This window comes from Haemorhous mexicanus, chromosome 1, assembly GCF_027477595.1.
Source record: "Haemorhous mexicanus isolate bHaeMex1 chromosome 1, bHaeMex1.pri, whole genome shotgun sequence".
In the NCBI taxonomy this organism is placed as follows: domain Eukaryota; kingdom Metazoa; phylum Chordata; class Aves; order Passeriformes; family Fringillidae; genus Haemorhous; species Haemorhous mexicanus.
Genome location: NC_082341.1, coordinates 139,873,322 through 139,885,508, shown reverse-complemented (window position 1 = coordinate 139,885,508; position 12,187 = coordinate 139,873,322). Strand labels below are relative to the sequence as shown.

The following is a 12,187-nucleotide window of genomic DNA, read 5'->3' as shown; positions in this document are numbered from 1 at the left end:
ATTTAATCATCAACCTCAGCCATGTAACAATCAAAATTAAAATCAAATTAAGGTAGGCAGTGTAGCTACTTTAAAAGGATAAACCTGACAATTATTTTTTTAATTCATTTTTTAATTTTTAAATATTCATGCTTAGCATCTACTGTCTCCATTTTTAGAGCTGAACAAAGGACACATGGGAAGAAATTCACTGAAAATTAGGTGCAGTTCACATCAGTCTACAAGTGTGAAACTCTGTAGATTGCTAAGATCTGGTTCTATGCCTTCACATTTTGAGTAATCTCATCAGATATCCTGACAAGGCTTTTCTGTAATGAGTTTCTGTGACAAGTTTAATCCAATTGGCTTTATTTGGAGCTAATATTCACCCACAGATGTATGTAAAACAAAAAGAAAAAACCCAAAACTAAACCAATGAAAACCAGCAACCATGCACTTGATTAAGGAAAGCTGTCATATGGTGCCCTTGCTCTCATAAGCAGAATTCAGCTCCAAAGTTCTGTGGGAGAAGTGGGTTTTTATTTAAACCTCAGTCTTGGGACAGACTCTCCTCATCTCAGAAAAATGCCAATGGTCTCCTCTCCTCTCCCTCCTCCTCTCCTCTCCTCTCCTCTCCTCTCCTCTCCTCTCCTCTCCTCTCCTCTCCTCTCCTCTCCTCTCCTCTCCTCTCCTCTCCTCTCCTCTCCTCTCCTCTCCTCTCCTCTCCTCTCCTCTCCTCTCCTCTCCTCTCCTCTCCTCTCCTCTCCTCTCCTCTCCTCTCCTCTCCTCTCCTCTCCTCTCCTCTCCTCTCCTCTCCTCTCCTCTCCTCTCCTCTCCTCTCCTCTCCTCTCCTCTCCTCTCCTCTCCTCTCCTCTCCTCATTGCAGCCGTTGTTCAGCTGAGCTCCAGCTCCTAGCTCATGGTTGTGGTTTCAACTAGCTGAAAGACTCCTTAAATGAAAAGAGATGCTTTGCATTGCAAATTATGAAGACTTTCGTGGCTTGAACTCTAAGTTATTCTGCATTTGTCACTCAAAGACAGCTTTGACAGAACTGAGTTGTTGGCTTGTGGAATTAAAAATTCTAAAGCTGCTAAAATCCTCTTCCAAGCCCAGGCATTATTAACATGACACCTGTTAACTGGGGTTGCTCTTTCTGTGCCACAGCAAAGAAACAGTAAAGGAAGGAACCAGCGACTTGAGTACTCAGTTATTCTGTCAATGTATTCCAGACATCTGGGCACCTCTTCTCACTCCTCCTCTCTCACTCCCTCCACTTTTTTCTTTCCAGTTCTGATTCCTTGAGCTTGATTCTACTCTGGAGGAAGGACTGTGTGCTGCTACAGATACACAGAAAAACCCTAAATGTCCCCTTTTCACACCTGAAATAATAGAGAGATTGAGACCAAACACAAGAGGTTCACGAGTTTTCTGGGTGCACTTCATACAATGCCAACCTGATATAGAAAAAATCTGAATCTCTTATCTTTCTTCTCTATTTTGGTAACCCTGATTTTTTTCCCTTGTTATTTCAGGCTTTATTTAAAAGGTCACAGTGGAACTGCTGGAAAACAGAGTAGTCTGATCTTGCATGGGGCTGAATTCAGTACAAAAGATGCTGACAATGACAACTGCATGTGTAAATGTGCTCTCATGTTGACTGGAGGTGAGTACAGCTGACTCTGAAAATATGGTACATTAATGGGAATGACTGTTTTCCTAAAGCAACCATGGATGAAGTTGTATCATGGATGTGTAAGTCCTGAGTGAAAACTTCTTTTATTATTATTACTGCTACTTTTTTCTATACATATATTGTCATGATGCCAATACCTCTAGATTCCTAACAGCAGAGAAAGGCTTACCCAGAGATGCAGTCAGTATACTTCTGCACTGAAGCTGTTGCAACAATGTCAAAGAGGAAAGCATAAGTTAGTATAATTTTTTAGGCAAGAAAGGCAAAATAAAAAAGAAAAAACTAAAAGATTAAAAAGGTGAAAAGAAGTTTGTCAAAATTTGGACAAACAACCCGCAAAAAAAGAGAGAAATTACCAGTATTAGATATTAGATGACAAAGTTTAGAAACAATCAAAGTCTAGACTTGTAATACATTATCTATTTCACTTAGAGATGTGATTCTGTATTAAGATATTTATACTGGTTAAACTTTCTCTGTTAGGTGAGCATAATGAATAAAGACACTAAATGAGTAATTCACTCGCCTCTGAAAGACTAGACCTGCAATCACCTGTTTAAATCTGGAAGGTTTAAGCTGATATCCTTTGTGAGCTAAGTCAAAGTACAGAAGAAAAGACAGAAGAGCTGAGATGGGGAAGAGCACAGACAAGTTACACAGGGACAGTTTAAAGTCCCAAGCCAATCTGGCTGCCAGCAAATATAGTGTATATGATTGGTAATTTTTCCCTCCAGCACAGAGAATGAATATCTGAGATTATCTCTCCATTCAGACTCCTAATGCTCCCAAGAGTGAGAATTTTCTCTGGCAAATGATACTTATTCCTAGTACCTGTATGGTCAAGCTCATTTTTATCTCTAGAATACCACATTATAGCAGAAAGTTTAAATTGGGGTTCTGTGGTTTACTGACCATATGCAGGAAAGTCCCTTTCTTATCTTCACATCTGATCTTGTTTGGAGACTCTCTTTCAGTGATTTCTAACTTTCCTGGAAAAAATCCTGCAGCATGTAAATTTTTAAGTGCTTTGGATCAGACTGTTAATCCTGTTTTAATTGTGGTTACTGGCACTCTGAGTTAGGCTCAGGCCACATCCAGACACATGTGAGCCTCTAAAGCAATCATCTGCTAACACAAGATGGTTTCCCATCACTGTCCAGTTCTGCATTCTCTTTTTCCAGTTGGAAGTGACCTAGTTTCAAAAGTCTTTAAGGAGCCAATTTTTCCTCTAACTTCCTCCAGGGATATCAAATTAGAAGTTATCATGGGAAGCTTCCTCCAGTAGACATGTGATAAGACACTACCTTTCCATTTCTATAAAAATACAAAGCTAACCAGATCTGGAGACAGATAGTGGGTAAGAAGTCAGTAGATTATTTTAATTAATCTGTTGACCTTTCCCTTTGGAGAAAAGATAGTGGGTAAGATGCTAAATTAAAGTGTGTTACTTCCAGGGCAGGCCATAGTAAGGAGAATTTCCTGAGTGTGAGTTGTGTCTGTGCTAAAGTGCAGACTCATTCGTGTATGGAGCTGCATGGAAACACCTCTGCTCCCAGGCAGCTCCTTCTGGAAGCTGAGGCTTTATTTTCCTGCTCTGAGTTCTATGACAGGTCAACACCCTGCTAAGGTCAGTCTGCTGTTGAACAACCATTCCACAAGGTTCACATATATTACTGCAACATTCCTGCAAATGAACAGCTTAGCCACATACTGGAATTTACTGTACCAAATGAAATGAGTAGGGAGGAAGGGGGTGAATTACCAAAAGCTGAGGAAACCACAAGTTTAGCAAATCACCACACAGTAAAAGGAGGTGCAATTAGCCTTTGGAGACAGATGAATCTACTCTTTGGACTAGACTCTGACTACTGTTCCTTTGGAGACAGGTTGTGCAGCGCTGTAATTTGTAGTTCCTCGAGAAAGACTTTAATCATGCTAGAGTTCTCCTCAAACACTCTGCTATGCTTTTCTCCTTGAAACAACTTTCTCATTCCTTGAGAAATATCAGAATTTAATTAAATGCCAAAATATCTTTTTGGGGAGTATGTTTCAGTTTTCTACCAGACAAAGACTAATTTAGAAAAGTAGCAATGATAACAGGTTTTGGAAAACCTCCCCTTTTTTTTTCCCCCCAAAAAGATATCAGAATGTTTGTTTTGGCAACATCACAGAGAGCTCTTCAGTGATGAATGGTATGAAATCTGCAGGCAAGTTTCTAGCTATCTTGACAGTTTGGGTGACTCTGTTATCTCTATGAGGTGAAATGAATATATTTATGTCAGGAAAAAAGGCTTAGATAAGCCAAGGCTCAAGACTGTGATATGGTTATAATCAAGGCTGAAAATAAAAATGTAAGGAAAACACACATTTCTCTCTGTGATCTTGCTAGTTGTCAGTTTTATTTGGTCTATATCATAACTATTATTCTCTCTCCTCCTATATCTCATCCCTCTTCCCTGGAATGAGAAATTAAATACTGGGAGAATAATACAGTAGCACCAACAGTGTATTTTGTGTGTGCCTTTCTTGTCTTTTAAAGAGCCATGCTATGCTACTTGGCTCTATCATGAATTTCAGGGAATGCCTTCAAAATTATGTGTATGAGCTGAATTCTTAACCCCTCTAAACTGTCATAACATTTAAATGTTTTAGGTGTTTTTTTGTGACTTGGAAAATTTAATCTAAGCATGTTTATTTTACTTTAATGGAAGACAAATCATTCATTCAAATAAGTTCTTCCTTTTTTCAACAGCACTAAAAATGCAACAAACTGTCACCAGAATAAGCCTATGAAGTTCAAAATACTTGGATTTTCAATACAGCCCTTAGCATTTAACACCTCTGGGTCAGATTCTTGGACCAAATTCCCATCTGTTCTGCCAGATACTACCTGTCAGCTGAGCCCAAAATTGTTTGTGGAGTTGTTTTCAGTCACTCAAAAGTGACTTATGATATCTTGGCCCAATGAGAAAGAGTTTTAAGGTGATTTTCTTTGTCTGGAATTGGCTGCAGTCTGAGGTGTTCATAAAGACATTTACCTTGCTTCAAGTGAGAAGTGAGAATATTGCTAAAATTCTGATCCCTAAAATAATTTGACATAGACAGGGAGACTTTCTAAATGTCTTGCCAGGTTTGAAGCTGCATAGATGACTGAACAAAATTGTTTGTTTTATTTTACTGGAAGCAGAGGTCCATCCAGCTGGAGTCTCCCATCTCTGACAATACAGGCATAAGAACAATAAAATAAATTATACCTCCCTTGAGTATTTTCTCAGTATCTTTTGAATCTCAGGGGCTTCCTGAGTCAGAGAAATATGTATTTATTAAACCCATATTTATTGAGCCTCAATAGATTTCTCATCTATTAAGTCAGAGGCTGCTCAATGACTCCAAAACCATATTGCATTCACTGCCTGTTGTTTCACTGCTTTTTGTTCCAAGTGATGAATTTTATGAATTTCTGGTCAGAAGGGTATGAAATCTGCCCATAAACTCTAATCAGAAAAGCCACAGTTTTTCTTGTATTCTCCTTGAAACAAAATATTTGAAAGAAACAATGGCAGGACACTTAAGATTATCCAACCTGAACCCCTGGATGTGCACTTAATTACATTAAAAAGCATCAGTTTTTAATTTTTATGCATATTCCTTCTTTCATAAAGAAATTGTTCAGAAAGCACCATTAATGAAGTACCATTTAAATTGCCAAATATTTTAATGAAAAAATATAATCAAATGGTTAAAGTATTGTTTGATTTTTTTGCTTGAAATATTCCAAATATTTAATTAGATATATGATTATGCATAACTTTTAACAACAACATTACTACATTGGTATGTTTATCAAGGTTAAACATGAGCAGCTTTAATACAGTGTTAGGAGATCTTCAGGAAGTCACTAACTTTTGATATTCTAGAACACAGTCACCAGTCTGCAAGTTTCATGTTATTTTTACATCATAAAAAGGTCCCTATGAAAGGGACTGCATTATCCAGTTGATATGAAAAGCTGATGCCTTTTCAACTTATGTCCTGACAGCTAAATTCTAATTTAATCTTCATATTGTCAAGTGGTAGTCTGGTCAATCCAATACTCTAAGGAATAAAATAACACAGAAACTTCTTCCAGAGATCATTTAGTCCCTTCCCAAGACAGATTCTTCTCTATTTGTTTGTTTCTGTCTTTCTATTAATTTTCAAGATTTCTGTGTACTTCAAGATTTCTATTCTCATGTTAAAGTCTGTTACTGAGTTTGTCTGTATTTAATACAAGAAAGCTTTGCATGCTGACTAGCTAGTACTATGATAATTTAAATGTGTTCCATCCTGTCAAAACCTCTACCATTAGAAAGAATAGACATCACTCCTTTCCATTTCTTTGAAAGGTTCTTAGTTAATGTTAAATTGTTGGCAATTTTACTTTCAAATTCTGACTAAACTATCCTAAGTCTTTCCTGTTACATTCACTCTTTTCGACTCTGTCCCATGGCTCCCTGATCATTAGAGGTGTCATCTGAAACTTCATCCAGAGAAATTAACTATGAAAAACCAAGCAGATCCTAAGTATTGCCATCTAACTTCTTTAAACTACAGAATGTCAGAAACACTGAACTCTTTCCTAAAATAAATTTCTATTTCTTTTGAACATTGAGGTCTATTTCAATATTTTTGGATTAGAAATTTTTCTTATTGGTTTTGTTGCCAAATGCACTAAATTTCATGGACAAAATCAGAGGGCTAGAAATAAATATTGGCTTTCCATAGGATCCATTTATTCTGTAATCCATACAAATGTACTACCCAGACAAACATTATTGGATCTTATTAAATGGCCTGCACTGATCCTGCTGCATTTGGAGACATTCAGTGTCCTCAGGAGGGAGAACTGAGATGTGGGAGGAAAGCATCTGCCATCAAAAGTGCAGTGTTTAGACAACTATCATTTTAGAATGTAAAAGTCAACTAAGAACCTCCTATCAAACCTGAGCAATCATTGCAACTCCCAGTGAGCACCAGTCTTACAGTGCACTCACTAATTGATGAGCATTAGGTCACTAAAAAAGAATTTTACATGCATGCATGCTTAATTGCAAATTATACAAGCCAAAAAAGCAACTCTGTTAGCTTTGGCACACAAAAGCCCTTTTTTATTATTGCTTTTGACAAAGAAGATTCTATCATGCAAAAATTATACTTGTCACTTCAGAAAACCATTATAAAAGATGATTGTGGTTTTTTTTTCTTTTAATATTATTACTCATTTGAGAAATGCCCATTTATTAGGTTTTTTTTTTTTTGCAAGAATTTGTGGAAATTATTTCAATATACATTAATATTCAGTCAAAGATCTAATACAGTATAGTGTAGCCCAAAGCTCAGCTACCTTAGATAAAAGCATAAAAAATGTATTTATTAATGAAAAGGGCTGACATGAAATTTAACAGCTTCCCATTGGTTATAGTAATATGAATTAAAGACCAAAGCATAACCATACACTATATGTGAACCTATTTTAACTGTTCCAGAAGAACAGTCATCTACAGTGAGGATTAATTTCTATTTGTATAGCTGAACTTTCAAACAAATTATCTACACAATATTTAATTTATATTTGGTCTGGAAAATATATTTTATGACCTAGGGATTTTTATTACAAACAGAGATGGTAGTGCTGCTTGTACTATGCAAAATATTAGAGGTGGGCTAACTTAAAACATTGAATTGGCCCCCAGTTCAAATACATAATTAGTGACTTTGTGATCACAACATCTTGAAGAAACTACCTCTTTTTCTGAATAAAATATCTCTTAAACTTCTCATGAAAACCTTCTTTTTACCACTTCACTTTAAAATCTTTCTTCTGTTATTATTTCCTGCAATGCCCACTCTTCATTTTCATGCCTGTTTCAAATATCCGGTGGAAATTTTTTGCCAAAAGTTATCTCCAAATTTAAAATCTTACTGCAGTTCAAAGATGACATTATACTTATTTGGGAAAGCCATTACCTTGCATAGAAATATAAACAAGATTATGCATAAGAAAATCCTGTGAACTCCAGGTAATAAGCCAACATCTGTCTGCTGGGGATTTTCCCTGGGTCCGACTGTCTCACAGCTCTGGAACTGGTCAATTTGGTGTTTCCTGCAATGGCAGTGCTGCAGGTATATCTCTTAGAAACTTCTGGTTTATGTTCCCTCACTTCCTCATAGCTGCCAAGAAAGCCACTGCTTGCATTCCTCTTTCCCTCAACATAAAAAGCATCTGTAAAAACTTTTCCTTTGCATCCATTCGAAGATGTGAGTTTCAGTGTTGAGACATGCAGTAGGAAGTCTTGTGATAATCTGAGGCCCTAAGGGGGGTGAAAACCTTTCAGAGGACTGCAAGGGAGCATGGAGAGAAATAACCATATGGAGTAAAAAAAGCCACCATGAATCAAAACAAAACAGAAGAAAGCAAAAAACAAAACAAAACAAAACAAAAACAACAACAACAAAAAAAAAAACACCAACCAAAAAAACCACATTGCATAAAATCAAGTAGACAGTGAAAATGTAAACCCAAAGTTTTAGTGCAATATTAGAAAACATTTTTAAAATATTCAGCCATTCATTCTCACTAACAAGAACAGTACAATAGGAAAAAAGTTAAGATCAGTAAAACACAATTTGAAAGAAGTGTTTATTTAGAATAAATATATGATGAGAAGCTGGAGCAAGTCCTCACAAATGTTTTATAAAATTATGTGCTTCTTTGGTTTATTCCAGTTTTAACATCGATTTTGTATGGCATCACTGAAAACCTTCACCCCAAAAAAGACCATTTATGCATCTATTGCTGTTCCTTTAAGACGAAATAGTAACTAGGTCAGCTTGCCAGGTCTTCATCCCAACACCATAAACAGAACCCAGCTGCATCTGAGTTCCAGCTTTGAAAAATGAGGATTAGGATTTCTCTGTTTAACTTCATCTTAAATTTCTACAAGATTATACTCTGGTTACAGTAAAACATCAGCCTTACAGCTTTCCCTTTCTTTGGTTATTGCTCCCTTAGGCATAACATTGAAATCAAAGGGAGGACAGCTGTACCAAAATAGAAAATCGTCAGAATTTATCTGGCATGAATTCATCCCTCAAGATTTCATTATGAAGTGTTACTTCTTAAAAAAAAATCCCAAAACACTAAGTACTTTCCAAAATCTTAAGAATTACAAGACTAGAAGCATAAATTATTCGGTTCTGAATACAAAGAACAGACTAAGCACTGGTTCTGAGGGCTAAACACAATCAGTATCATATCGGTGGCAGCATACCACAGACTGAAATATTTTCGTATGATGCATTCATTACAGGTAGATAAAAGTCTAACCACTAAATATGATGGAATTGGAGGATTCCCTGGGACAGTGAACATTGTCTAAAATAAGTTTGTCACAGTTTAATTCCTTTTCCAGAAGTCAAAGTGGAAAACAGACAGAAAATTTTAAATAACTGCATTCTAGTCCGCAGTGACACCTGCAGAATTCAGTTTGCACTCACTGGATGATCAGTTTGCCACTTCCAGGACTGTTAGAAAATGCTTCACAAGGGGTCCTGGGAAGATGGCAATGCTGTGATGTGCAGGCATTTAACTAACAAAAGCAAAAGTCACCACCTGATCGTTACGACCTTATTTGCCTCATGACACAAATGTTCAGTACAACCATATTCCATGGAAAGATGAATAAAAACTGTGCTAATGATTTACAAATTTATAGGTCTCACTATGAAAAAAGTCCCAACAGAAATCTTTCTGACAAATAGAACTCCTAGCCACAGAAGTTAATACATTTTTGATATTGGGGATATTTGCTTTTTGCAGTCTGGGAATTCATTCTGCCTTTCTCAGTCTGAACTAAGCATCTTTCTCTTACTATACATAGATACTCTGCAAGGTGTTGGAGAGAAAATTCTATTCCCATCAAGGTATCCAGCAAAACTCCCACTTCTTTCAGCAGAGTCAGCATGTCACCTAGTTTATATTTGTCAGTTTGTGTTCTGTAGCCCTAGTGTTGCCAAGTTTCATGTTATTTGGAATTGTTCTTAAAACTCTAGGTCCCATGGCAATCTCAAATTCACCTTAACAAGAAAAGATCTTGGAGAGATAAACAAGAGAGTTCACTGATTAATTTCATCTTAAAGCAACACTTTAAAATAGGGCAATGCAGCACCACAATTCTCATAATGCAGTTATGAGAATCTATAACATATATTCTGGAAACAAAAGTAATTGAGCAGTGAACAATCACAGTTAAAACAGTAGAAACAGGCTGGTAAATAAAATCAAATCATGCTTAAACTCAAAACAACAGGGGAAATTATTCAAAATACTTTTGAATTATGGTCTTTTTCTGAGGTTTAAATTAAAAATACAGTAGTGTCTTAATATGAAAGCCACTTCATTTGTCTCTCATGTTCTTGCTTTTACTCCACATACTGAGAATAAAATTAGAATGCATTGTGACATCATTACTTTTGCAATTCTGTAATTACATGTGTGCCTTCTCCAGCACTCCTGATTATAGAATAGCACAAAAGAGCAAAAAAGGAAAATATGAAAATACCACACCAGCACTATTAATGAGCTATTTACCAGAATTTCCTAATCAGCTAAACCCTATACAACAAAGTGAAATATTGAGTGCACTTGCAGTTTAAGATTTTCTCTTACTGGTTTCAGGGTGGTGGTTTGATGCCTGTGGCCCCTCCAATCTCAATGGGATGTTCTACACAGCTGGACAGAACCACGGGAAGCTCAATGGCATCAAGTGGCATTACTTCAAAGGCCCCAGCTACTCCTTGCGCTCCACCACCATGATGGTCCGGCCTTTGGACTTCTGAAGGAATTCCTCATGGAGTCCCAGGAGGAGCCAGCCTGGCACCGCCCTCTGCAGCAGCACTGGCACAGTCTGGAGGGAAAAGGCAAAGGGCTTCTGAAAGCAGCCAGTGGGGATGATTCAAAGTGGCTTCGCTGTCTCTCCATAACCTGCAAACACTTCCCAACAGTCACCCCACATTTTGGTTACTGCGGGGAGCTTGGTTTAGAAGAAAGTGGCTGAAATGATTTTCCAAAGAACTGGATTTAGCTATTCTGCACAAACTTGGTGCTTGCCAGTGGATGTCTTTTTTCTTTTTTTCTTTTTTTTTTTTTTCCTTTAAATTCAGCATCAGAATTGGAAGAACTGGAACATATCAACCATGTTCTATTGAGTAGAATGTTATTCAGCAGTGAAATACCAACATTATACCCATGAAAAAGGATTACAGAGACATTTGTATTAAAACTTTCTTTCAAGCATCCAAGGTGACCACTCCAAATATTGTTTTTCTTAATGAACTGAATTTGAATAGTGGATGGATTTATGTGAACCCCAGAGTCAAATAATTTGTGCAAATAAAATTTTTCATTAAATACTTTAAGGACAGGTTTCTAATAAACTGCGTCAAACATATGAATAATGATAAGGATAATAAGCATAAATTCCTCGGTTGCTCTGTAGAGGTAAATCAGGTAATTGGCATAATTCCTGAGCTAGGATTTATAGTGTGATAACAAAAGTAGCTGTGTTTTAGGTTTTTCCTTTCTTTCATTAAAAGCAGTCTGAATGTCATGTAGAATAATTAATGGAAGGTTTAAAGAATGCGAAATATTATCCAAGAAAAAATACAGGATTTTGCATGGAATTTTTCCATCAAAAAAACATAGGAAGGCAAACTCTTAGAGTATAAAAAGTTACATAAATGCATAGCTTAAGGCAATGGATTAATTTTACAGTATCCTTGCATGTGCGCAATTTATCCTGAATTATTTTACTTTTTTATTACATTTTTGTGAATATCAGAAGCATGCCAGTTCTACACAGTGCTTAGGCTGCAACTATAAAAAATACTCATCTGAACTGTATAAAAAAATAAAGAATTGTGAACTTGTAAATATCATATATTTCCTGCAACAGTCATTTATTTTGTACAGGCAACCTTGAACCCACACAAAGGGTGAAAAGCCTCAAAAGGATATAAATATTAAAGAACTTTAGATGACTGCTTACAGGTTGCTAACAAGTAATTTTATTCTATTAAAATGCTGCAGAAGTGTGGGACTATTGGAAAAGATAAAAGTCTTCTAATAACAAGTAATAAAGTAATGGGTGGCCTATGAGGGTACAGAGAAAACTCTTTCCGTTTAAAGCCATTTTGATTAAGTCACATGAATAAAGTCCATTTGGAGAAGTAGTTCATAATCATTCTACTTCTACTAGAAATGAAATGAAAAATTTTACCCTACTCCCACTTAAATCAAAATTAACACACTCATCAATTAAATTGGGACCAACACGGCGCACAGAATCTGCATTGGTGGTGAGGTGTGAGGTGTTTGCTCATCTCTTTGTTGCTTTGTTCCCTTTATTAAACTGTTCCTGAGATGGAGCACAACAATTATCTGATTTTTTTAAAGAGTAATGATAACTCTTTTTTCCC

At 36.4% G+C, this 12,187-nt stretch overlaps 1 protein-coding gene across 1 annotated transcript in view; it reads left to right on the top strand.

The window, feature by feature from the left end:
• ANGPT1 (angiopoietin 1) overlaps positions 1 to 11,649 on the top strand; it is a 152,374-nt gene extending 140,725 nt beyond the window's left edge. The window contains exons 8-9 of the mRNA XM_059865345.1: positions 1,512 to 1,642; positions 10,389 to 11,649. Coding sequence (XP_059721328.1) covers positions 1,512 to 1,642; positions 10,389 to 10,549 — 292 coding nt within the window. The 3' untranslated portion in view covers positions 10,550 to 11,649. The remainder of the gene's footprint in view (positions 1 to 1,511; positions 1,643 to 10,388) is intronic.
• Positions 11,650 to 12,187: the final 538 nt, after the last annotated feature.